The sequence below is a fragment of the Dermacentor silvarum genome, chromosome 7 (genome assembly GCF_013339745.2).
Source record: "Dermacentor silvarum isolate Dsil-2018 chromosome 7, BIME_Dsil_1.4, whole genome shotgun sequence".
In the NCBI taxonomy this organism is placed as follows: domain Eukaryota; kingdom Metazoa; phylum Arthropoda; class Arachnida; order Ixodida; family Ixodidae; genus Dermacentor; species Dermacentor silvarum.
This window is the reverse complement of record NC_051160.1, coordinates 124,885,749-124,913,182: the sequence shown is the minus strand read 5'-3', so window position 1 is coordinate 124,913,182 and position 27,434 is coordinate 124,885,749. Positions and strand designations below refer to the sequence as shown.

General features: G+C 46.9%; 1 protein-coding gene across 1 annotated transcript in view; it reads left to right on the top strand.

Moving 5' to 3' along the window:
* The window catches only part of LOC119459144 (uncharacterized), a 70,515-nt gene that overhangs the window by 5,330 nt on the left and 37,751 nt on the right, over window positions 1-27,434 (top strand). Inside the window, exons 3-6 of the mRNA XM_049671606.1 lie at window positions 9,908-10,053; window positions 10,150-10,187; window positions 13,406-13,511; window positions 25,050-25,187. Coding sequence (XP_049527563.1) covers window positions 9,908-10,053; window positions 10,150-10,187; window positions 13,406-13,511; window positions 25,050-25,187 — 428 coding nt within the window. The remainder of the gene's footprint in view (window positions 1-9,907; window positions 10,054-10,149; window positions 10,188-13,405; window positions 13,512-25,049; window positions 25,188-27,434) is intronic.

The following is a 27,434-nucleotide window of genomic DNA, read 5'->3' as shown; positions in this document are numbered from 1 at the left end:
ATTGCATTCTCCGCTGTGTGTATTGCATTGCATTCCCCGATGAATCAGCACAAGGACCTTCCGTTCCACATTTTGCCCATTACGCGGGCAAGATAGTGACTGCGTGGGAAAGATAGATGGAAACCTAATTCACTGCTTTCCAATCATCTCTTTATGCCCTAACATAAAGCGTGAAAATCAATGAATACAGAGGGCGCCCTTGCTTCAGTCGTTGGCCAACTTCCACAACTTCAATGTATTGCCAGCCTTCCCATACGATTTGTAGGTGGTTGTTTTTGCATATCTTCCTGAACAGCACCATGAAGTCGTCATCCACACCTTCTTGCTTGAGAATATCCCTGTGTACGATCCTAAACTCCCTTAATAGCTACATAATGCTATCCATAGAGGTTTATTCTGAACCATTGAAACAACCAGGCACTGCGCTCGTACAACGATATTCATACGCACCTCCGCTGAAAAGTTTGAAACACAGTCGTCCCGACGAAGACGACAACGAAGAAGAGACTCTAGCGCAAGCTGTTAGCTGAACTGTCCAGCGTTGCAATCCGCCGTCTAAATACGTCATCTACAGTCTTCTGCGTCATCAGTGCTCCATTGGCCTAAAATATTTCAAGTGTCCGCCTTGGATGAAGCCATTCTGCTGTTCGCTCAGTATACTGTGACGTCGTATGCCGTGACCACCACGGTGCGTTTTATCAGATTGGGCAACTAAAGATGTGCTAGTGGTGTCTTCGTTGACTTCGTCGTGGTGGCTCCAGTCGTCCTCACTCTAGCTCGACCTCCGACACTCGTCGTGCCGTCGCAACCGGTGAAAGAATGTTGGAACCACAGCGACAGTGAAGAGAGGACTTGATTTGCGTGGTTGTGCTCGAGTAGTTACTGCTTCAGCGAAGGGCTTGAATTCTTGCTCACTGCACCACCTGATGGCACACGGCTCGCAGAATGGGAAGGAAGGATAAAAAGAAACGACGAAACGCTGACGCCAACTGCTGTGGTGTGTGAAAAGTATTTACAAAGCCATGTCATCGAACGCACGTTCACTATAATTGTGAGCGGTATTTTCAACGATCTTCGCCGAAATAAATCGCGTCTGAAATTGATGCGATACGTACGACATTCCATAAGTATACTACACATCTTGTATCTCAAAACAGAAAATTAAAGGGTACAAAATATATATATGTGCGAGAAAACTTCCATCAAAGTGTCACAGGCACACCCAGTCAGTGGCCTCCTTGTTGTGCGCAGGCGTTGAGAGCGCTGAATCGGAGAGCTTCGAAGGATATGGTGTCCACCGCAAAACTTCTGTATCAGAAGACTGCGCCCAGCGCTGTTGTTTCAGAGCTGCGAGCGCTGGTGGATTGCATTAGATAGTTTTGGAACCACCAGAGAAGGTCGCCATCTGTACTGCAATCTCGATCTATATTGCAGTCGCGTGGATGAAAATGCCATCTGGGTCAGTGGAATCATTAGCTTATGCCTACTGTGAAGGTGAAATGAATACCTTAAAATAATTTACTTGCCCCCTTTATTTAAAGAAAATGGTAGCGTTTGGAATGATGTGATCAATACAGAAGACAAAGCAGGCCGCACAACTTGTGATTAGATATAATTTTCGATCAAGACAGTTGCTATAATTAACAGCTCCAGCTTGCTTGTGGTGGATGCAGTTTAATTAAAGCCTGCTTCAAAAAAGGAGTAATATATAGAGACATACATATGGTTCTCACTGAAAAAAAATGTTTTATATCTGCTGAAAACACGTACAATGTACCGGGAACATTGTGCGCGTTTTCTTCATGTACCAAACAGCTCTCATGTACCAATCAAGCCATCATCCTTGTCGCCTCACCATCGGAAGCTTTCGCTCGCACCTACATAATACGGCGTGCTGCCGCAATGTTATCGCACTTGGACTTCATATACAGAACATCACGGCGACGGTGGAAATTCGCCTGGAGTGTCCACACAATTGCTATCGCAAAAAAGCGAAAGTGCAGGAAAGTATGGGGAAAACGAACAATCGATAGGAATATTTCCATATAGGAACATTCTGGCAAGTAAAGCAAAAGTTAATATTTTGCCCTGAAAGAGCAGTTCTTGTTGCACGACGTAAGTCGCATTACGACATGCGATACAATGGTGAGTTTGTCAATCGTATGATGGTGAACATGCGGGGTGAACATGCGGGGTGATGGTGAACATATAGGGTGTTTTTTTAGCTAATCCAGATTTTATTAAAGAAGCTATATAAGAGCAAGCAGCGCACATGGAGTTGTTTTGCAGATGAGTTCCGAGGTGAGGCGGAAATACATTGTCGCTAATAGCCTCAGGTTCAGAGGACGAATTAACAAAAATTTGTTCATTACCTTTTCTTATACAATTGCAATTGAACTGGCGAATATGAAAGCAATCACATTTTAACGAACCTTTACTTTTTTAACCATAAAAGTCGCATTTAATTCGAGATATTTATCATAGAATTTCAACGGTAAATTCAGGCAATTCGCTGGAGCGCACAAAAGGCGACCGCGTGCTGTCATATCAGACCAAAACGCCGTGAAGACAAGCGCGAGAAAGTAGAAAAGCGAACGTCTCGGCTGTAGCCGCGGAAGCTCCTGATGCGTCATATATACGCTTTGCCTGGCAAGCATGTGCGGCTGTGTGTCGGGTTAGGATTTGCCGTGGTAGGCTGTGACTTGAATTTCGCCGCAGACTTCTTCAATATCTCGAATTAGGTGCGATTTTCAAGGTCTTTAGAAGATTGGTGCGGATGAAAATGCCACTGCCTCTAGCTAATTTGCCGTTTAGACAACGGTCCCCAAGGCACGAATAAAAATGTAATCAATAAATTTTTGCTAGTTAGTCGTCTGAAGCTCACGTTATTAGCGGCAATGTCCGCCTCGCCTATGAACTCGTCTGTGAAAACACCACGTTCGATTCGTTCATTACTTCTAAAAAATAAAAATCTCTATTGTTTAAAAAAACAAAAAAAACATCCTATATATATAGTCAGTTTCACAGGTATATATAAATTAGGCATTCTTATTCTCTATTAGTAAAGAGTCGCCAAATAAGTATACTTTAAAACTCCTACGTTGCAATGACCTGGACTGTCATAGAAAATAAATGTAGTGCTTCCTTTTCCTAATTTGAACCACCGGAGGTTCGACACTAGAAACAGAGCTAGCTGGTACGTAAGGTCAAACGCAGGCATCGAGCAGTAAATAAGCTTTCTTATAGTCAAAAGAAACCCTAAATCAGAAATAACCTTGCTGCATGAGAAATTTACTGCTCCTACAGCTTCATAAGTATAAAAAGCTCAGAAGCCCCTATGTGAAAATACAGCGGTTTATGAAGAGCGGGTGGCGTCGGGACACCAACCCGCACTACACCGCTCTTAGCGGCAGCCGCCGAAATTCATTTCAAACGGTGCCACCCGGGAGGCCGCGGTCGGCACACTAGCCAGTATATTCTGGGGACTATACCGTCGTCATTCTAGTTTCGCCATGCTGATGTTGTGCTGTCGTAATGCAACCTCCGTCATACAGTAGCATTCACCTGATTGTCCTTATATCGTCATCGCCAGGCTGTCGCAGTTGAACAATCTTAATCAGTTAGGAATTATCTTCTCATCATGCCGGCGCCGTTACACCGCCTTTGCCATTCAATCAACGTCATTCTTTTGTTTTCATTCCATGGTGGTCACTGCATCACTGTCATAGAATTGTCGTCATGACGCCGTGCTCATGGGCGAACTTTGGAAGCGAGTTCGGTAGCGAAGTGGGACGATACCAATTGATGTCGCATGCAGCTGAAGTAACGGAAGTCTCACAATCACCGTATATATGTTACATAATGGTGGTGGCGTGGAGCAGAGGCAGAACACCCGGCTTCTAATCTGAAGGTCGTAAGTTCGAATCCCCCTCCAGTCCACTACATCTTCAGGCATGAAGTCGCGCCTGACAACGCCCAAAAAAAAAACTATCGCCGAGAGTTAGTGGGGCTATACTTGTCCAGGTGCAGCCAAATTAAGAAGGCCCAGTAAGCTTCAACAAACTCACTCCCTCACCAGTAAGGAATTGACCTCCCTGGTGCAGTATTCGGCCACTACCTCCCTCATGACTTCTGCAATTAACCCATGGCCCTCAGTCGCCAGTGGCAGCAGAGCACCTGACCAATGCGGTGGTCAGACCTGCGGCGCGGCAGAGGGTGCTAAGAATCTCTGGGTCCGGACAGGTCGCCAATGGAAACTGAACCTGGCAACGTTCAACACGTGCAGCCTATCGAATGAGGCTAGCTGAGCAGGGCTATTTGAAAAATTATCAGGTATTGCCTGGGATATAATTGGCCTTGGTGAGGTTAGAAGAACTCGTGAGGCTTATAGAGTGCTGACTAACGGCCACGTCCTCTGCTACAGATATGTTTCAGATAAGAGAGAATTCGGAGTACGATTTCTAGTGCATAGGGACATAGCGGGCACCATTGATGAATTCTACAGCAATAATGAGAGGGTAGCAATCATCACAATAAAGCTTAATAAGACGTATAGAATGAAGGTAGTACAAGATAACGCCCCAACCTCCAGTCACGACGCTGAAGAAATAGAACAGTTGTATGAAGATGTTGAATTAGCAATGAAAAAGGTGCAAACTCACTATACTTTAGTCATGGTTGGCTTCAATGCAAAACTGGGGAAAAAGCAGTCTGGTGGGAAAGCGATTGGCAACTACGGCATTGATTCTAGGAACACTTGAGGAAGGACGTTGGTAGAATTCGCGGAAAGAAATATGCTCTGAATAATAAATACTTTCTTCAGGAAGCGCAGCAACAGGAAGTGGACCTGGAAAAGCCCTAATGAAGAAACAAGGAATGAAATAGCTTTCATATTCTCTGCCGATCCCAGCCTAGTACAAGATCTAGAAGTGTTAGGTAGGGTAAAGTTCAGTGACCATAGGTTATTGAGGTCTAGAATTTTATTCAGTTTGAAGAGAGAAAGAGTGAAATTAGTCAAGAGGAAACAGGCCAACCTAGGCACAGTAAGGGTAAGGGTAGATGCAGTAAGACGCAGACTAATTCAGGCTGGCGCTCGAAAACAAATATGCAACTTTAGAACAGGAAGATGAAGACAACATAGATGTAATGAACGAAACCGCAACTAGGCTGATCTCAGAAGCAGCAATTGAAGTGGGAGTTAAGGCACCAAGGCAACCAGTAGGTAAGCTCTCCCAAGTATCAAAGGACCTAATAAAGAAACGGCAAAGCATGAAAGTGTAATATTCCAGAGATCAGATAGAATTCGCTGAACTGTCCAAAGTGATCAACAAGAAGAAAGTAAGGGATATGCGAAATAAAACGTGCGAAAGATTGAGGAAGCAGCAGCATATGGACGCAGTATGAAATCAGTGAGAAGAAAGCTTGGCATTGGACAAGGCGAAATGTATGCACTGAAAGATAAGCAGCGTGATATCAGCAATTTCGATGACGTAGTAAAAGCAGCGGAAGAATGCTATACTTACCTGTACAGTGTCCAGAGCAGCCAAGCTACTTTCATTCGGACTAGTGAAAAGCAGGATGCAGAGGCTCCTTCTATAACTAGCGATGAACTTAGAAGAGCCTTGAAAGAGGTGGCCAGGGGAAAAGCTGCTGGAGAAGATGGAATAACAGTAGATTTAATCAAAGATGGAGGTAGTATCTTGCATTAAAAGCTTGCGGCCCTTTACACTAAATGCCTCACGACTTCAAGCGTACCAGAAAGCTGGAAGAACGCCAACATTATACTGATCCATAACACGGGAGACTTATAGACCCATTAGCTTGCTTTCAGTATTGTATAAAATATTCACAAAGATAATTTCCAATAGAATCAGGGCAATACTTGGCTTCAGCCAACGAAGTGAAAAGGCTGGCTTCAGGAAGGGATATTCTACGATGGACCACATCGATGTCATCAATCAGGTAATGGAGAAATCTGCGGAGTACAATCAACCTCTCCATATGGCTTTCATAGATTATCAAAATCATTTGATTCAGTAGAGATACCAGCAGTCATAGAGGCATTGCGTAATCAAGACGTACATGAGGCATACGTCCATATCTTGGCAAATACCTACAAGGATAGAACAAGACCCTTGGTTCTTCACCAGAAAAGTAGAAATATACCTATCAATAAAGGAGTCAGGCTAGGAGACACAATCTCTCAAATGCTATTCAATGCATGCTTAGAAGAAGTATTCAAGCTCTTAGACTAGGAAGGCTTAGGAGTGAGGATCAACGGCGAATATCTCAGCAAACTTAGGTTTGCAGATGACATTGTCCTATTCAGCAACAATGGGGACCAATTACAGCTAATGATTCAGGACCTTAACCGAGAAAGTGTAAGAGTGGGGTTGAAGAATAATATACAGAATACAAAGGTAATGTTCAATAGCCTGGCAAGGGAACAAGAATTCAGTGTCACTAGTCAGCCTCTAGAGTGTGTAAAGGAGTACGTTTATCTAGGTCAATTGCTCACAGGGGACCCGCATCATGAGAAAGAGATTTACGCAAGAATAAAATTGGGTTAGAGAGCATACGGCAGCCATTACCAAATCCTGACTGAGAACTTACCACTGTCGTTGAAAAAAATAGTGTACAATGATTGCATTCTACCGGTGCTAACAAACGGGGCAGAAACTTGGAGGTTAACGAAGAAGCTCGTGGACAAGTTAACGACCGCACAAAGAGCGATGGAACAAAAAATCTTAGGCCTAATTTTAAGAGACAGGAAGAATTAGAGTGGTGTGGATCACAGAACAAAAGGGGGATAGCCGATATTCTAGTTGACATGAAGCGGAAGAAATGGAGCTGTACAGGCCATGTAATGCGTAGAATTGATAACCGGTGGACCATTAGAGTTTCAGGGTGGACACCAAGAGAAGGGAAGCGCAGTCGAGGCCGGGAGAAAACTAGGTGCGGTGATGAAGTTAGGGAATTTGCAGGCGCAAGTTGGAATCAGCTAGCGCAAGACAGGGGTAATTGGAGATCACAGGGAGCGGCCTTCGTCCTGCAGTGGACATAAACATAGGCTGCTGCTGCTGCTGCTGATGATGTTATATAAACGTTACTTCAGAAATATGGCCTACCACTCCATTGCCCGTGTGCTAATTGCAATACCATTGCCAGTCATCGTTAGATGAGTTGTGCCGTAATTTTTATCTTCTGTAACTTGCATCGCTCTTCGTGACTGTAAATACATACCAATTTACTCAGAGAGAGACCCATATGATACCCACATATCGCAAGAAAAGTAACCGTTTTCTGCGGAACACTTCTATGATTCCACTAACAAGCATTCTTTACCATACGCATTGCGTATAGTACAGAATCATTTATTACAAGCATTCTCTCTTTCGCATTGCATAAGTGTCCACTGGAGTCGAGCCTGGTTCAGTTGTTTTAGCTGCATTTTTGTTTAAAAGAATTTGTCCTGATCATATAAACAAGCTCCGATTAAGAATCCACGCACGTGGCTGTGACAGGTGGATAAACATTTCTATAAATTAAAGAGCTAAATGAGCTTAAGGCACATGTTAAAAAAATGTTGCAGGGGCTTAGCTCGGCTATGCCAGGATATACGTAGCGTTAGCAAAAGTTCAGCTGATTATTCTTAGCTTTCCTGGTTGTCTAGATTGTCAAGGATTAGCTTGATTGTCATGCTTACTGCTGCTCCAATGACACACACGCGGTATACGTATTATGTGGCACATGTATTCATTCCTCCTATGCTCAACCACTAATTGCCAGGCAACTACTTCGGGATCCGATGAGTCAAGCTTCTCCGTTCTTCTGCGCTGTTAAGCAGCATTTGCGCTCTCCTTCTCCATGACTATACCACACTGGCAAACGCCAGTCAGAAGCGCAGCGGCTCCAGCGCAGTGTCAGACGGCGACTGCACAGCGAGCGCGCGCCGGCGCCAGTGCGTCTACCACGGCTACGACGTCACTCCTCTGGAATGCGCAGACCGGCGGTGGTGAGTCGCGCGCGGCGGCGGCGGAGTGCGCGAGAGGTGCCGGCTCCGGTGGCTCCGGTGCGCAAGCCGTGTGACATCAGTGATCCTTGCGCATGTGCAGCATGGCTCTTGATGTGCCGCGCGAAACGGGCTTGGCTAGGCCAGTGTAGCTAACGCTACAAAATAGGGGGAACACGAGGAATAAAGGAGATGGAAATACAAGACCAGGAGTAACACGAGAACAAGGTGATGAACGAACACCGCCCATTGGCTTCTTCATGCCATGAAAACAAGTCGGATTGGTGCTTTTACATTGCCCAAATTATCATTACAATGCAGTAAATAGTTCCTTGCTCTCGTGTTGCTCATGTGCTAAAATAGAATCATGGATAAAAATTTTAGATTAGAAGCAAGTTCACCTTAAGTATTCAGCTAGCAAACAACTTTAACATATTTATTCCGTCACTGCGCGCCCATCGAGGTGTGTTTGAAAAAAATAATGCTAAATTTGCTTTCTTTTTGGTTCCTTTAACACCATATTGCACCGCTGTCGTGACTAAAATAATAAAAATGTTATTTTCTTTCTGAATCGCCTCTTGAATGGAACCGTCAATAGATATGGCTCAATGCTCCGTCTACTGATTTCTAATAAACGCATCTTTTCGCGTGTTTGTTTCCATAAAACAACTGAAGGCATGAACCCTGCATGAGAGGTTTAACTGGTGGCTTTGAAATAGCAAGAAGCCAAGTGCTTAATATGTAAGTAAGCGGCGTAGAAAGCACTACAGACGCGCAAACTGCGATGAACTGCCTTTCGCGGCGCAACGATGAAGATTGTAGCTGACCATTAACTTCGGTATTTATCAACGTTTAATTGAAAAATCTGTAAGACGTTTTGCAAAGTTTGCGAGCTTGGACAATAACATTACCTTAGTGATTTCGTACTAACATTCCTAAATTAGCGCCAAACGTTTTTTTCTTAAACTCTTATTTCAGTCCGAGCTGTTGCTCTGCCGATTACCTCAGAACATTCTATCGTGTTACAGTCTCAGGATCACATATTACTCATATTACAGCCTCAAGAACGCCATCTTTCGTGTCACTCAAAATAAGAATAAACAACCCGCCGTGGTTGCATAGTGGGTTGGTCGTTGTTCTGCTAGGCCCTAGGGCGCGGGATGAAATCCCGGCTGCGGCCGCCGCATTTCGAAGGTGGGGAAATACGAAGACGCCCGTGTGCTGTGCATTGGGTGCATGGTAAAAAATGCAGGCAGGTCAATATTTTCGATGTGTCCCACTAACGCGTGCGTCATAAACAGTTGGTGATTTTGGCATGTAAATCCTCAGAATGAAGTTTCCTTATTGAATAAACAACTGATATAGACTAGCAACATGAATGATTAGTTGTGCATATTTTACTGCGATTATTGACAAAGTATGCTTCTCAAAACACAAAATACTTTGTTGTTATGCCATACAGTTTCTGACAGACGTGTAAGATTAACTATCATCTATGATTGCGCTATATATGTTATGCCATTATTTCTAACTGTGCTGATGTACGTGGGTATTTGCTGACAGGTTTTTCTAACATGCATCATTAAATAGAACCGTTTTTGGTAAGTTCACAAAACACTTCATGGCCATTTAAAAGCATACATGACGGAGTAAAAATTTACTGCACTCTAATGATAATTTTGGCAATGTAAAAGCACAAATCCGAGTTGTTTTCATCGCATGAATAATTTAACGGGCGGTGTTCGTTCATTGCGTGTGCTCTTAAAATTGCGGTCTAGAATACCTCATAGTTCAGTGTAAAAAAGACGCAGATAGTTTGTTGGGCTAATGTCCAAGGCGCTTTCTGCGGCGGGAAATTGTCGTTTCTCAGTAATAATTTCACACTTCCTCTTAAAGCTATCACAAGCACAAAGCAAATCACTTTTTCGGACGGCTCGGAGGGTACCCACCGTACATGAAGTACATGCGAATTGGAAATCATCCCTGGCAAGTTCCTTTGCAACCCGCACACGCGACAAAGATGCTATCATAATATTGACACGGTAAGTGAAGGAGCTTTCTTTGTTTTCAGTGTGTTATATCGAATGACGCACTTTTCGAGTTGAAAAGTGAAGTGAAAGTGTGTTCGTGTATTGCAGACGGACTCTCAACCACCTTAACGGAGATGATGCCAATGGTAAGTAATGCATATATCACTAGGATATTGCTTTGTACGCATACGTAACTAGTTTAATTCACATTGGCGGAGCTTGGGGCACAAATAAAAAGGACATACATGTGGGTCACAAACACACACACTACGCTCACACATCGTATCGGTACATTATCTGTTTACGTCTTTCGTTTGGCGCATAAACTCACTGATGTGTAATACTCGTATGAGTAACACAACGGTAAAACCAGACGACAACAACAATGCTACATCCTTACTCAAATCTTCTCGAACACATTGTAAAAGATTGTGGCCGTTCATAAACGGCTGTACGGTCATTGTACGCTGAACTTCCATCAGAATACTGGCAGAGTTAAAGCCACATTTGGGGCGCACAGCCTTTGCGATTCAAAGAACTCTCCCCACCGCCCGCTTAAGGCCATGCTAGAGACGAGAATATCTGCTTAAAAGTTACTATAAGCTTCACTTAAACTCTATTGTGCACTGCAATGCAAAAATAGACATCGCCATCTGTAACACACCCCGTGAACGAGGCGCCAACGCCGGACCAAATTCCAAAGCCGATTAATCAGCTTCCGAAAATAATCCCACGAAATTCCCAGGATTAATCCCAGAGGGCCCCTTACAATTAGTAAGGGGCCCTCTGGTGCGCCAGCGAATGCCGGTTGCTGTCCAAAGACCGAGTGAGAGCCCAGAGTTGTCTAAACACAACAAAATATATTCTTCCAAACAAGGCAGTTATACACACACATGTGCACACTCAGGCTAGACATATCACAATACAATTCAGATGGGTATTCACAAAACACAGGGAAATAATTAACGACAAGCACTAAGAGTCCAACACGTAAAGTACACAATGAATAGGAACACTAAGTGACGATCTCGGCGTAGCTTGAGGCCAATATCCAAGAAGAATCTTCCGGAATTGCAGACGCTCGATGAACTCGTGTACTAGCTTGCAGGAAATCCCCTTCTTCCGCAGACGGTCAGTGTTCACTTCACGTGTCTTCACTGGCATGGTCTGATCCCCCTTCTAATTCCCGCGCGGAGTTTTTATAGCCTTCACCGGGGGTTCTGGAACCTTCGGTCCAAGTTGGGATCCCGTAGCATGGCCAAAGCCTGGGAATCTTCTAGTCAATTCTCACATCTTCAACCACCGCCGTCGGAGCGTCGTCAAGGGGGGTGGGGGGGTGACTCATCTGTAGGCACACGCTCGCGCTGTAGTATTCCCTCTCTCTCGACTCGCTGGGGGAGAAGGTGTCTCGGCACTCTCTCTCTCTCTCTCTCTCTCTCTCGTTACCGGCGCTTCTACATTCCGTCGGTCGCGTCGGCTGTTTTAGGCGTATGCGCGCTCTTTCTCTGTTGAAGCTACCGCGGGGCCGGCGTGCATCTTTCGCTGGCTTGCGTGATACACGGCACGCGGTTTGATTACGTGCTCTTTTGTGACACCATCTAACAAAAATATCAGTTTGCCTGAAGTCATACTGTTTATTTTGTGTATAAAACGTTCTACATCTATATTATCATAGTTGCTTGCGGCCATCTCTGGCGCATTAGCTTTAGGGGTGGGCGAATATTCGAAACTTTCAAATAACGAATCGAATAGTGTCCTATTCTATTGGTTTTCGAATGAAATGGTCACTATTTGCAAATGCGAATATATTTCGTATACTTCTCGAATATTTCAAAATGTCAACTGCACCAAACAAACACAGAATTGGAGCAAACTTACTGTAAATTTTCAAAAGCGCTCTTGTTCAACCTGCTGGTACCTACCTACGCGGCATGAGCTGGATTCCATGACCCAGCGCCTGTCTTCCAACCCCTTCTACTCGCCTGCCACCGGTTTCGGGCACTGGGATCACCGCAATGTCTAGTGCATCTCCAGGTGCATCTCCAGCAGAACGTCTCGGCTGTGCCTGTTTACCCTCGGCTGGCACTTCTTTAGTCACAAGACTGCCTAAACTACCCTACTGCTCTGCTTGACGTTCTCAGCACATGATTTGGTTGTGGTTTTGGTGACGCCACCAAGAGGAAACAGCACGGCTACGCTGCCTTTGAACTCAATGACCCAACTTCTTGAATATACGACCACTACTCCGTAGCTCGATTCTCGCACCAGCCTCCATCTCCGGTCAACATCTCTATGACAAACCCTGGGTCCACGGCACTGGAGACACCGCTTCGCATCAGCATTCCGGCACTTCGTTTCTTAATGCACTGCGTTTATTGTCTCTTTGTCCAGTGCAAGGAAACCTAGCCAGTGCACATTTATAAGGGACCGCTGCATGTTCACAAACTGTAAAAATTCCTCCAGACCACCCACCACACATGGTACTGGTCTGTCGAAGGTGTGCAGCTATTTGCTTTGCTTGACCCAATAGCTCATTTTTCTGTTATACCTGCATACCTGTGACTTCACATGAGCAACATGAAAATACGTGGTCTTGGATAAAGCATTCCTGTCTATTGCTGTTGACCATCTGAACAATCGAAAACACACATCTTTATTGGCGGTATCCTTCATCACATGCAATTTGCGATTTTTACCCCTTGCCCTCGTGAACTCATTTATAATTATGACTTTCTCTCTGATGCGTCCGCTTTTATTTATTCACGAGAATGCTTAGTCCAAATGACGGAACGCGACTATTATAAGGGTGCGGACGATCTACAACTGCGGGTCCTGATATCGGCAGATTCTGCGCGGCCTCCTGCCCACTGCAATTACCCTCTCATCTGCTGGCATCATTAATGACAATGAGTTTCTATCTCCTTTAAGCCGCTCTCTTTTCGTTGGTTTCATGTTCCCTTTAAGCCTGGTGTATTTTTGGAGATAGTTCAGCGCTAATATTGCCAACTTCATTGCGCACCTACCTAATTTATACTAATGCATAGGCGTTGACCATACACAAACAAAGAGTGATTATACCAGTCCTCTAAGTTACGAGGCTGTTACATGTTGTGAGAGAAATATTCAGGATATCACTTGTTATGTTGTTTCTTTTCTTAATTTTTGTTATCCTTTACTGACAGTGCCAAATGTTTGTGTTTTTTGACGAAAATACATGATTGTAGTTTTTATCATTATCATCTGTTAGAACTCAATAGAATTATATGACTTTTCTTGTACAACTGGGCAGAATTTGGCATTGCGAAGCCTACTTGTAATGCCAATTCTAAACACACTCTCTTTGACCTTGGTTATCGTGTTTCAGGCTTCTCTGTGAAGGGCGGTATTTGCACGGCCGACAATATTTCGTTGGTGAAAGACGACGGTGTGTTCGGCGTGGTGAACCTACTTGTAAAGATATTTTTGCACGCGTAAGTAGCGCTCATTATCCAGAATCCCTTCTTATTTTGTACTTCGATGCGTGCTTGCTAAATCACCTAAATTACAACAAGAGAAATCCTCTCCTTACTATGTACGATTTTCTCAGGTATCTGAACGAAGCCTTTACGCATAGGTAAGTTGTGGTGAATTACAAGAACAAAGTGCGCCTTTACGGAAAATGCGGATGCAAAAATAGAAAAGTGTTCGATCATTGCCAAGGCGCTTACTCACAGTTGATCGCAGTAAAGTTCATCACGCTGAAAATAGGTTTATTGGATGTGGGTCGCGAATCCAGACAGGGCTGCAGTGAAGAGCATTGGTTCAGGTCGAACACTGTCTCGCGCACTGCGTTGGCGATTCAGCTTGCGCTTTGGCTATCCTCCTCTTCTTCAATAAAACAGTGAAGTATTAGAGTTGATAACAGTAAAGTAATGCGAACAAAACATGCTCTAGATAGGACTCCGTACAATAATAATTTTGGCTGTCAAGCAATCAAAACTTGTTTGAAATATGTCACTAATTCTCGTTGGTCCTTAGTGTCATGAGAATATTAGCGCAATTTCGCTTCTTCAGTTATATTAGCTGAACAAGTGTATATTACTCGGAGGACCAATCGCTCTGTCGAGTTGGTAATTAACAGATTGATAGGACGACCCGCGTAGGAAGACTGTGGGTAGCATTGGCTCTACTACAGGTCGGGCCGATGACTAGTTCATATCTCGCCCTAATTGTACCAGCTAAGTGCAGCTAAAAAAGGAATGCGTACGGTGCCCACATGGCTTGTTATCTGTTTTTCACACTCGTTGACTACAGTGCTGTCGTAAGCTGCGTGTCACTCGCTTAAAGCTGCGTAAGCAACCGCAGTCACGTTTTTGAGGCAAGTGTGATATAGTGGGGGTAGCTGTGGCTGCAACAAGCGAACCCGATTGCGTTGAAGAATATTCTAGCACTTGCGAGGCTACTTAACCCTGCTAGATTGTGATATTGTATTGATGCCCGGCTACATAACATGTCGCAGCATGTCGCACTTCTTTTTTTGGTGTATTTGACTCCGTTGGAACCAGGAATCCCGTAAGACTGGAAACATTTGTAGCTCCTGCAGTGAAAGCATCTTCCCTCCGCCGCCTAGAAAACGTAGTAGTCAACGAGGCCATTCTGGTTCGACACGTACCATGGTATACTTACGCATTTTGTTCCGGGGCAGCAAGTTCGCGTTTCCTGCGACACGTTATGCAGCGAAAGGCTATGTGTATGACACAACACCGCAGTTAATTCAGTGTTAACAACTTGAAGCAGAGCCCACGTGGGCCACAAACTATTAGGCACGCAGTAGTAATAATTTCGGACCACCTGGGACGTGCACCTAAATCTAATTACAAGACGAATGGGCTAGCCATATACAGCTTCGCTGTAATAAATTAACACATTTGTCATGCCTTTACACCAAAGAAGCATTGAGAGCGGCTTAGGACGGCAATAAATTAACGACACTTTGGAAACAAACCAATGATTCTTCCATTTCTTGCATTTCGAGTGTTGTTTCCCGGAGGGGTGGTACGTGCCTAAACAGTATAGGATTAATGCTTGCTAGCAAAAACTACATAGACAAACTCCAATCGACCATATCAACACGGCTTCTTGCCTTACATTTCTTGTGATCGGGGTAGTGCCAACCGTAATGAAGCTGCGTCCTCGACCACTGTTGCTTTATTAGTCCCATTTATATCTATAATTTGCGCCATATTTGCGTGTTTCAGTGGCGGTAGTGGCCGGGCACTAGATGATAATGAGCCATTTGGCACCAGGTGTATAATCTCAGTGTTGTTTAGTGTCGATTTTCATGACGCAAGCTGCTGCCCATTTTCCAAACAGACTTGGTGTCATGATGTGCGCTGAGTTGTCATCGACAGATCATCAAGGACTTGCGAATTTACGACGCTGCGCGAGCTTTGTGTGCGATAAAGACAATGGGGACGACGTGGCAAGCGGCTCTGGCGCGAGAGCCCCGAGCGTCAGAAGGAAAAAGAAACTATCTAAAGAAAAGCCCACGGGAGTATAAAACAGGAGAGGAGGAAAAGAATGAAAAGAGGTTTCTTGGCGATGTCCGTCAAGGATGCTACGAGTTAAAGGAACCGCGAGGCAGCGTGGGCTCCGTCTCTAAAGACACCAGCAACCAGCAGCGCGAGCAGAGCGGGCCGAGCGTTGGCGATGCCGATGGACGGAGGCGCCTTTTCTTCTTCACAATCGCCCCCGCAGAAAAAGAGCCATCCTGGCGACCTAAGAGATTGGAGGCAGAGGGTCATGGTAGGGCTTGAGACGCGCAACGTGGACGAGGTCTCATCCACGCTGGCACATTTCGTCAGATGGAGAAAGTGACTCGATGAGAAAATTCACCGGGGACGTTCGCTCCAAGACGCGGTATGGCCCTTCGTACTTTGCAACGAGTTTCGAGGAAAGCCCAGGAGTTTGGCAAGGCAACAGCCAACCACACAAGAGACCCTGGGGCATACGTGAGACTTGGAAGTGAGTCGGCCCGGCCTCCCTTCTGGCGCTGTTTTGCTCGTGATGTAAAGGTGCGCGCGAACTGGCGGCACTCTTCGGCTTGTCGGGAAGCTTCGTACACAGGTTGGCACTCGGAAGCGTCAGGACGCTATGGAAGGAGAGTGTCGATGGTATGCAAAGGTTCCCGTCCATATACGAGGAAGACAGGTGAAAATCTCGTAGTAGCTTGTATCGCGGTGCTGTATGCGAACGTTACAAAAGGAAGTACGCGGTCCCAGATCCCATGATCAGATGTCACGTACATCGTGAGCATATCACGCAGAGAGCGGTTAAGCTGCTATGTGGGCCGGCTTGTTTTTGGAAGGTTTGCCGTGCTCGTTCGATGAATAATGTGGCATTCAGAAAGGAGAGCTTCAACGACTTCGGAGAAGAAGGAGTGACCTCTATCATTGAGGAGTTCTCGAGGTGCGCGTTCTCGAACGATGAAGCGATGTAGGACGAAAGAGGCTATATCCTGCGCTGTAGCATTCGGTAAAGCAGCAGTTTCGGCGTAGCGTGTCAAATGGTCCACAGCAACTATGATCCACCGATTGCCACATGGTGTCATGGGAAGCGGATCGTAGAGGTCAATGCCGACGCGATCGAAGGGTTTGGCAGGGCACGGAAGTGGCTGCAAAGCGCTAGACGCGCGTAAAAGTTGTAATTTGCGATGTTGATAGTCAGAGCAGCACTGAACATGCTTTCATACAAAAGTGTACATTCCCCGCCAGTAGTAGCGATGGCGAATACATTCGTAAATACTCCGGCGTGGCAACATTGCGGATCGTCGTGAAAACAGGCACAGATTTGGGATCTTAAGCTGCGGGGAATGACTAGTAGCCATCTACGACCTTCAGGAGCGTAGTTGCGTCGGTGGAGCAGCTGATCACGAATGGCGAAATGAACAGCCTGTCGTCGGAGGGATCGGAATAGAGGGGTGGTCGATGATCCAGAAAGATAGGAAAAAAGAGAAGTGATCCACGGGTCACGGCGTTGTTCCGTGCCAATCGAGTCAAGGTCAAGAGATCACAGGGGGTGTGCGCAAGTGGTTCCGCAGGCCGAGTCTGGAGGTAGAGGTGAATGGGACAGGGGGTCTGCGTCAGTGTGCTTGCGTCCGCAGCGGTAGACGACGCGAATATTGTACTCCTGGATTCGGAGTGCCCAGCGTGCTAAGCGGTCTCATGGATCTTTAAACGTGGCGAGCCAACAAAGCGCGTGGTGATCCGTGACTAGGTCAAATGGGCGGCCGTATAAGTATGGGCGCAACTTGCCAAGCGCCCATACTAGAGCGAAGCACTCTTTTTCAGTCACGCTGTAATTGGCCTCTGTTTTGTCAGCGTACGACTCGCATAGGCGACCCCGTATTCGGAGTAGCTGGGCTTTCGACGCGCGAAGACGCGCAAAGGCCGACCCGGCTGGCGTCTGTATGTACAGCCCCGCTAATTTTTAACTAGCGTGCGCGAGCGGCGACTTTCTGGGCGCCAGCACCTTAAATTAGGAACAAACTTACAAATGACTATGCTATTTTCACGAGCTTTGTGAGCATAGTCAGATAGCGTAGTCATTTGTAAGTTTTTTCCCAATTTAGAGTGCTGGGTGGCTGTGCCATTGGGCGGCTGTACCTCAGTTGCAGCTGTCGGGTCGAAATGACAAAGAATAGGTGGAGAGGTAAGAAGACGACGCAGTGTAGCAAACGTGACGTCACTTGCAGGGGACCAGAGGAAGATGTCCGCGACACCGCGTAGGAGCTGGGTCAAGGGCAACATGATCGAAGGGAAATTGCGTACAAACCGCCGGAAATATGAGCACTCACCCACAAAACTGCGAAGTTTTTTGACGTTAGTAGGCTTCGGGAACTCAGCGACTGCACGAAGTTTTGCAGGGTCCTGTAGAACACTGTGCTTGGATACGGTGCCCGCTCCCGCGCGGCGAAGCGGCACTTTTTGAGGTAGAGTTGCAGGCCAGCGTTGGTGAGACACGTCAAAACATGTCTAAGGCGAAGTAGGTGGGTTTGAAAATCAGGCGAGAGAACCATGACATTGTCGAGGTACCAAAGGCACATAGACCACTTGAGGCCACGTAGGGTATTGTCCATGAGTCTTTCAAACGTTGCAGGCGCGTCGCCAAGTCCAAAGGCCATCACGTTGAATTCGTATAGGCCGTCAGGTGTAATAAATGCCTTTTTCTGGCGATCGACTTCAGGTACGGGAACTTGCCAGTAGCCAGAAAGCAAGTCTAGGGACGAAAACAATTTTGCGCCCTGAAGGCTGTCAAGGGCTTCGTCGATGCGTGGCAAAGGATAGACGTCCTTGCGCGCGACCTTATGGAATTGACGGTAGTCGAAGCAAAAGCGAATATACCCGTCCTTCTTGCGACCGAGAACGACAGGAGATGCCCAGGGAGTGTGGGATGGTTTAATAATGCCACGACGTAGCTTATCCATATCGTCGACTTGGTCGTTAATGACGTGACGCTCCTCGGCAGAGACACGGTAAGGACGTTGACGCAACGGCTGGTGTAAGCCGGTATCAATGTAGTGCCGCATTTCCGACGTTTGGCCCAATTGCGGCTGAGAAACATCGAAGGAATTTCTGAAGTGGTGTAGAAGCTGACGATGCTCGGAGTGTTCGGTAGGGGTTATTGTAGCAGCGATGGAACTGGAAAACATGTTACTCGACGACTCTTCAAGCGTTGAAAGGGCGAGGAGTTCATTGGAGTCAAGATGGAAAGATTCGTCTGGCACGGTAACAAAGAACGAAGAGTCAAGGTGTTCCACATGGCCGAGAGATTCGCCGACAAGCCACCTAAGAAACGCAGAAAGGGTATTGTACCAAAAATATTGCAGATGCAGGCGGCGATGTCAAGCGCTTCAAAAGGCAGTGGAACGGCTTTGCGACTCATAAAGATGTGAGATTATGAAAAGAACACCGTATCATCGGTGACGACACCGCAGACGACTGGGAAAAGGGCAAAAGAGCCAGGCAGAATGTCAGTGTCCTCACGCACGACCAGTTTAGGCGGCTGGTTAAGAGCGTCGTGGGATGGTGCGTCACACAGCCGCGAAACTTCAACTTCAGCTCGTGCGCAGTCGACGACGGCCTGATGACGACACAAGAAGTTCCACCCAAGGATGACGTCAAGTGAGCAGGCAGGAAGAACAATAAACTCGACGATGTACAAAATGCTTTGTAGCACACGGGCAGTACAGGATGCGACAGGTGTAACGTGTTGCGCGCTTGCCGTGTGAAGCGACAGTCCAGAGCGCGGTGTGGTCACGTTGCACAGCGAACGGCAGAGTTTGGCGGCTATAACAGAAACTGAGGCGCCGGTGTCCACAAGCGCAAGAGCATACATACATCCTACAGACATTCCGACCATGTTAGCAGGAAAAGTGCGAGGGCTTGGACAGTTCGAAGATGGCGCAGTTCTTGCCTCGTGAACTGCGGCGCTTAGTTTTCCTGGTCGGAGGGTGCGGGTCGGCGGCGCATTGGGGAGAGCGATCGTCGACGAGGCGATCGGGAGTGGCGCGAAGGAAATTCAGGGAGGTCAGAAGAAACGTACCACTGCGAGGAACCCGGGGCGACGTCCCTCGCGAATTTGAAGGCGACGGCGGCAATAACGAGCGACGTGTCCTGGCGTGCCGCAGGCGTAAGAAATGGAACGACTGTCAGGCGCCCGCCATGGATTGCTGACTCTCGGCCCGGCCCAAGAAGCAGTAGGAGCGGCGGGTGGTGGACTGCTGCAAGATCGAAAAAGGTGGCTGGGGAGGCCTACGCACTACCTGCGCATAGGTATGATGCCCGGCAACATGCTACACTGCCTGCGCATACGTAAGAGGCGCAGCTACAGGCTGCGCTGCCTGCGCATACGCAAGAGGTGTGGCTACAGGCTGCACTGTCTGCGCATAGGGAGGAGGCGCGGCCACAGGAGGCTGGAGGGGAGCGACGGGAACAGCTTGAGCGACCTCTTCGGCAATGACAGTGCGGAGCGTTGTAGGCAGACGACAGGAAAGCTCCTGAGTGAAAGGGACCAAGGAAAGTTGACGGGAAACCTCCTCGCGCACGAAGTCTTGAATCTACTGAAGCAGTGCAGAGAGGGTTGAAACGGCAACGAGACTCGATAACGAGTCGGCGGTCGACAGAGGCTGCCGAGTCAGGGTGCGTTGTTTCTTCGACTCTCCGTAGCTTTTACATGACGTGACCACTTCAGAAACGGTACGCGGATTACTGGCCAAAAGCATCTGGAATGCACCGTCATCGATGCCTGTGAGGATGTGTAAAAGTTTATCAGCTTCGGGCATGGCGGCGTTGACATGTTTACAAAGGTCGACGGCTTCTTCAATGTATCTAGTGAAAGTTTCACCAGGCTGCTCTGCACGGGCTCGCAAGCGCTGTTCAGCGCGTAGTTTGCGGACAGCAGGTCTACCGAACACGAGTGAAAGACGTCTTGAAAGTTGACCATGACGGGATGTCGACTTCGTGGTTATGGAACCACAGTTGGGCAACGCAAGTAAGATAAAATATCACGTTGGTCAACTTCGCGGCATCGTCCCACTTGTTATGTGCGCTCACACGTTCATACGACGTAAACCAGGCCTCCACTTCTGTGTCGTCAGTACCGCTGAAGACCTTCGGAATCACGTTGCCGAGGAACTCCGGTGCAGATGACGGAGTGGGGCGCAGGCGCCGGGGGGTCTGTGTTGTCGGTCATGATTGGCGGAAGCGTTCGGGTTCGAAGCTCCAGGGTGCAAGCGACGGGGGAATTTCAGCAACCTTCACCAATTGACAAGAGGTTTATTGGCGGTGTCCGTCAAGGACGCTACAAGTTCAAGGAACGGCGAGGAAGCGTGGGCACCGTCTCCAAAGACACCAGCGACGAGCAGCGCGAGCAGAGCGAGCAGAGCGTTGGCGATGCCGTCGGACGGAGGCGTGTCTTCTTCTTCACAAGAAGGACGCGAAAGACACATCAGTGGGGGTGGTTAAAAGATGGCTGCGGGGGTTCGGAGGTGTACGCGCGTAGGGCCAGAAGTCCCCGAGCGTACAAGGCCTTCACTCAACCGCATCGACGTTTCCCCGATGGCCTGGTGTCTTCCGAGTATGACGTAAGCAGGGACCGTTCGCGGAAAGCTGCTGGGGTGCGGAGGTACGGGCGTGACGGGCTCCTGGATCCGGGCTTGCAGAGGATTCCACCCAGACGCAAATTGGTTTCCCGGCGGCCTGCAGTGTCTCTCCCGGTTCTGCGGAAACGGGGCGGCGTTGCGACGAGCAGACAGCTTCAGAGCACGGCCGTACACGAGCGTCTGCGAGTGTCGCTGCTTTACCTTCGTCATACAGCCGTTTTCGAGTAGAGCCTTCAACCGGTGTGCATTCTTTCATAATTTTATTGCGCAGAACCCACTCTATAGCATTCTTTTCTATCCTGTTGAGCGTATGTTGTTATGTGCGCTCACCCGTTTATACGACGTAAACCAGTCCTCCACATCGGTGTCATCTGTACCGCTGAAGACGTTCGGACCACGTTGCCGAGGAAGTCCGGTGCAGATGACGGACTGGGGCGCAGGCGGGTCATGTTGAGGTTTGGTGAATTAATACCATGCTCCTGCTATGTAGTGTTTGATATTTGTTGATATAAAATGTGGTTTTTGCGTTTGTTAATTTGGCCGCTGGCGTTGTTTTCTTCTGGCTCCTAGGCAACACCTCGGTTGGTTAAATAAGACTCGAACCAACTAATTGCAATCGGCGTCCGCGACAGGACGAAGTCGTACGTTGCCTCAGAACTTGGAAAGAAACAGCCACAATGAGTGTGACAGACTTAGTCACCGTGGCACAGCGGCTAGGTTTGCATGAGGCAGAATTGAACAAGTGGGTTCAAGAGCGATGGTCTACAATATGCTACGAAGCTGAAATTGAGCGCGAGAAGCAATTGGCGGAACGAGTTGCTGAAAAAGTCCGTCTAGAAGAAGAGCTTCGCAAGGTACGCCTGCGCATAAAATGCAGAGATCAGACACTTGCTGATACTTACTTCGAAGGGAAGAGCTCCATTTGTAGCCATGCAGAACAGAAATACGATGATGACCACGAAGCTCTATCTAGCATTGCGTTAAACCTTTGAAATCCGAAATTGTCTCTTGTAAAGACAACTTGTAATGACGTTGACGCAAAGATACTGGAAAGGGAAAAACAGCGCGAAAAAACACGACAAGAAGACAAGAAGGGGGACACACACCAGCAGGGGGACACACATCAGCACTGGTGTGTGTCCCCCTGCTGGTGTGTGTCCCCCTTCTTGTCTTCTTGTTGTGTTTTTTCGCGCTGTTTTTCCCTTTCGAGTATGTACCGACTAGCCCAAGCCTCTACGGTCTTGCAAAGATACTGCTTTTTGTAAAGAAGATGTTTGCTCACGAAGCAAGTAGCATATTGCCTCCACATGTCGACCAGTGTTGCGCGAGCCCAGCGCAGACGATGACTGGCTCGTACATGTGTCCGAGCTACCATGCATCAGCCTCGTCGAAGAAATTAAAGTAAGGATTTCGAGAACAGATTATCTCCTCGCAGTCAAAGATAGTATGTTGGAGGATTGGTACCATTGTCAAACTAAGTCTCGTGATGTGAGCACTTCTGAGGAACGGTGTTTGGTTTCCACACAGAGTACTGAGGTGTCTTTATTGCATTCCTCGAATCCGACCAAAGCAACCACTTCTAACACTATGTGCATTTGGGAGGGCTGCTTATGCCTGTCTACCAAATAAACTGATGGCTTTAACGACACAGACGCTCCCTGGTGTTCTCGTGTGATCGCGTGTGGTTTTACCACTGACAATGATCCTTCAACCCCAAATGGTTCGGGACACTAGTACGCAGACAATTACTTGTTCGATGCCATGCAGAGTCACGACTCCAGCTTTATCTAAAAACGTCCGGGTCAAACCTACAGCCGACAACGTTAAAGATATAATTTTATGCAGATATAGAGACATCACTACGTGGAGCGAAATGATTGCTGAAGGGCCAGTGCACTCTAACAAAGACAATATATGTCTAGCTCGGTTGATGTGGGAAATATTCACTTAGAGGAGCTAATGCTCGACTTGTAGCCTTTGTGGGACTTTTGACTTCGGACATGGTGACTTATAGACTTGGATATATTTATTCAAGTAATGTGTGTGGTGATAGTACATCGCGCACTTAGCGGCAGTTTTTGTTTAAAAAGCTTCTTAAAAGGGAGCTTATCTGATATGTGAAGTGCGCGAGTGCCGTGATCGTAGTGGGCAAGCGCCAGAAGTGAGGAACAAGCAAGCAAGCAAGCGACAGCTAGCGTGGGAGTGGTGGGAGAAGACGGAGAAGAAGGTGTCCAGGGTTCGGGAGTGTTCATGTCAAGCTCATGGCCCAGGGCCCCTCCATGCTCCCACCTATAATCGACACCACATCCTACTTCTTCCTGCCGCCTGCAGTTGGCGAACATTGGAAGGGCGTCCGACCGAGGAGGCCCAGCGTCTACAGCACCGTGCCCGAGCTCCGGCTGGCGAACGCCGCAAGGGCGGCTAGCCGTTACCCGTCCTTACTATGCCGGTCTTCACAGCAATGTCGATAATGACCGCCTGATAATAAGGTGCCGACCGACGTGGCAGAAATGAAGCCTTGCGCCGGTAGCAGAGGTGAAGCCCTTGGACTTTGTGTCCGGCGACAAGACTTAACTGTGCCAAGGCGACCTACCTATGTTCCCAACATCACAGCGGAACTTCCTGTATTAGTGGATCCCTGGTGTTCGCCTGGGGTGAGCAGAATTTTCTTCAATGGCTTCTAGCTCCGCTCCCGCTACTCCCCTCCGAGCGCCGCCTCCGTCGCCGCCTCTAGTCCACCCCACTGCTCCCGTGCAGACCACAGCACTGTGGTCTGCACGGGAAAGGGCCTACAGACCACAGCACTGTAGGCCCTTTCTGACTGATCTTTTTCTTGGAGAGTATTTTATGTATGTTTGACTAGTTTGCTGAGTTTCGTTTTCCTCTTTGCGCTGTATTTTCTTTAATGAATAACTTGTGTGCTAACGAACGACTTCGTCACTTCATGTGCTGAGGCTGTGTCTCCGGCAGCGACTTATTCATTAAAGAACCTTACCACACTTGGACAGGTACACCATACCGAGCGAATGTGGCCGAAACTTTGTCAATGACCTCCCAGCTTGTCCTCGCAAGCTTTCCGACATCAGGGAAGTTGGAGTTTAGAGCAATGTGCATGCTGGAAGAGATCAGTTCCAACATGATATTAGATACTAGCGGCATTAGAATTAGTATGACGTGTTCATGTGGTTGTCTGTACGTAAATATCCTGCGGAAGTGGTACACTAAAAACAAACCTTAAATTAGGCGGTTTAGGCCAGGCCATAAAAGCAACTTGCGAGCTCTGGCTTTGCATTTGTTTAGCCAAAGGTGCGCATAACTTCTGCTCTCATCACTTGCAGAGTTATAACTTTGCATCCCTTTAACAATGTGACATCACATGGCGACAGTTATTCGACAGCTCCCCTTGGATGATGTCTACCTCTCTCAGCTGCTGAATAACTGAACTGAAGTGACAATGCACAAGCCCTTCATTCAGCAGGCGTTCGGTTGTCAGTGTGCTCATGATTCCTCGTCTTACTTCCACCGCGTGAACTACCACTATTCACTTTCAGCCACTTCCACACATACTGCTTTGCTGCTCTTTTCTGTAATTGTATGCTCAGAGCGACTGCGGTAACTCATAGATCCGTTTAAAATAGTGTGATATAAAAGTGTAGCCCTCCTATTAAAAATGTTGAGTGATGCTACTATTATACTGAACTATACTGATGAGCTATACTATGATAGATGCTACTAGGTATAGTATAGCATATAGTATAGTATTCGTAGTATATATAGTATAGTTCATCTATATGAACTATACTATGCAGATCACACATGTTGCAATTGCAATTCCGTGTCCCTTCTCCTCTTATGTTCTTCTACACAGGGCAGGCGTAGATTTTGACGGTTTTGGGGCTGCCATTGGATGCCCAGCCAACCAAGGATACCTCATGGGAGGAAAAAAACTGCATCTTCCTTTACAGTTCTCACGTTGTAGCATGTCTCTTGTGCATGCAGCATTAAGGTAAGAAGCCTAAAAGCTATTTGTAGATGGTATCCGCCCAAGGTATATTTTCCCACAAAATGATTGTCACGAATATTATTATCTCTATCCCCGAGACAAACCTATCAAATTCGCCGTCGACAATGCAGTGCTAATTTTCATACCGCCCAAATTTGTTTCTATTCCGTTTCTGCCGTTAGTCCCTCCACAATTGGTCAGAACTATTTGTACAGCACGCTCAGCCACGCAGCATCACGGGAACTGTGAAAGCTCTCCATCTGATGTGACTTGTACCCACTGATTATATTAATAGCTCGTACAAATGAAAAAAAAAACATATATTAAAGCGAAGCTTTGTACCTCTACCAGCCAAGGGTTCTGTCGTGTCCGTCGTTTTAAGCAAAAAACGATCCCGACGAACCGCTAACAATTGCGGGTATATCAGTATAGCTTACTTGAATTCAGGCATTCAGCGTACAACTAAGCACTCGTTTTCGCAAGAAAAACCACAAAAACAAGCTTCAAAGTGATGAGCCAACATGATGGATGATAACGGCTGCGGGCAAACAACGGAAACAGGCTCGGCGCGGTCCGTAAGATTGGATTGCAGCTGTTGCAAAGCTTGTGCAGCTGCTTGAAAGAGGGTTGACGCCATTCGAAACCCTTCCATTTCGTCTTGGAAGAGTTAGCACTCGTGTGCTTCACCAATGCAAAACAACCAACCACCATTCGCGGAACGTGCATTGATGTAACCTTGGCAAAGAATGTAACTACAGTGAAAACTGAAAATTTGAGTGTATATCACACCGATCATAAAGCAGTAGTGAACATTGTTGTGAAGTAAATAATAATAAAGGCCGTGGTTAAAGTTACGTTGTAGTGTGTGAAATATCAAGTGCGCCGCAGTCACCGTGAGGGTGGCGTAAAAAGCTTCGCTTTCCAACCACCTTCACAGCGTGGATTGGCGGGCAATTTTTTCCAATTCTCATCCCTTTTTCACCATTAGCCCTCCGCTATCGGCCGTACTAATTCGGGCTGTGCCACCTTCGCCAAGAAATCCGTGAAAATTCACCACCTCTACGGGACCTGTTCGCACTAAAGGTGAATTATTACATTAAACAAAACTGATTTTTTTCCGTAATACCCGGAGACTGCCCCCTTTCGATAGGAAAAGAAGATGACTGCCGCCGGTTGTACTCACTTTCTTTGCGTGTAATAAAACAAATTGGGTAGCAGTATAACATTGTCGAGCCCTTTCGGCACGTATAGCCGTCTTCCCTAGAACCCACTTTAGCGGCATTTCTTAATCCACGTTACATTCGGCGAAATTTCCGACCAGCCACCGCCAGCTCAGCAAGCGGAAGCGGACCAATCGTAGGCACCGCCACTGCTATACTGATCCAGTTAGCTCATTTAACTGCGCTAGCTAGGCTTCACGGAAACCCTCTGCACTTCCACGAGGTCCCTCGCAAGTTGCCACCCAGTTAGATAATAAAAACCTGTCGGGGTAGGCAATGCTATTCGCTTTGAAAGCAAACGAAAGACCTCGTAGAATCCAGGGGATCGTTTGATTGGGCATTTCAAAGAACGCTTCGGGTCACCACCCGATGCTTGCGTCGGCGATGACGTAATTTGCATGTCAGGAGATTGGAATAAAATCAGAATTTTTAAGAAATGTACAAGCGCGAGGAAAACACGGACGAAAATAAGCACTCATACACACGCTCGTCTTTATTAATGAAGAAGTTTTAAATGTTATTGTCGGGGTGCTGTAGTTAATAGGTGCATGAACGACCATAATTTGATTTTGCATAAGGCTATAGTAAGTTTCTGTGATATCGCAAGTGCTATGAGATATCAAGTGCTTCATCAAGTCTTTGATGAAACGCAGAATTATTGGGATGGTGCCATAATGATGTTAATGTGGACGAAATGATACATAAAAATAAAAAATTACTCGCACTACAGTTCCTATCTAAATTGTGGAAAATATACAATTAGTAATTATTGAAATCATTGCCACGGAAATGAGAAAAGTCGTGGTAGTTTTACTCATGAAAACATCCAAACAAAATATACTTACGTCTCCGGAAACAGCAACCGCCTTGCGAATTTCTGCAGCACTGATTATGGGGCTTCGTATGCTTATGCTATGTATGCATATAGCGTATGCTTCACGGGTGTGGTTGACATTGAAACGTGGATGTTTCGACCACAAACCTCAGTCCGCCTTTGCGCCAGACAGCCTGGGAATTCCACCACACTCTC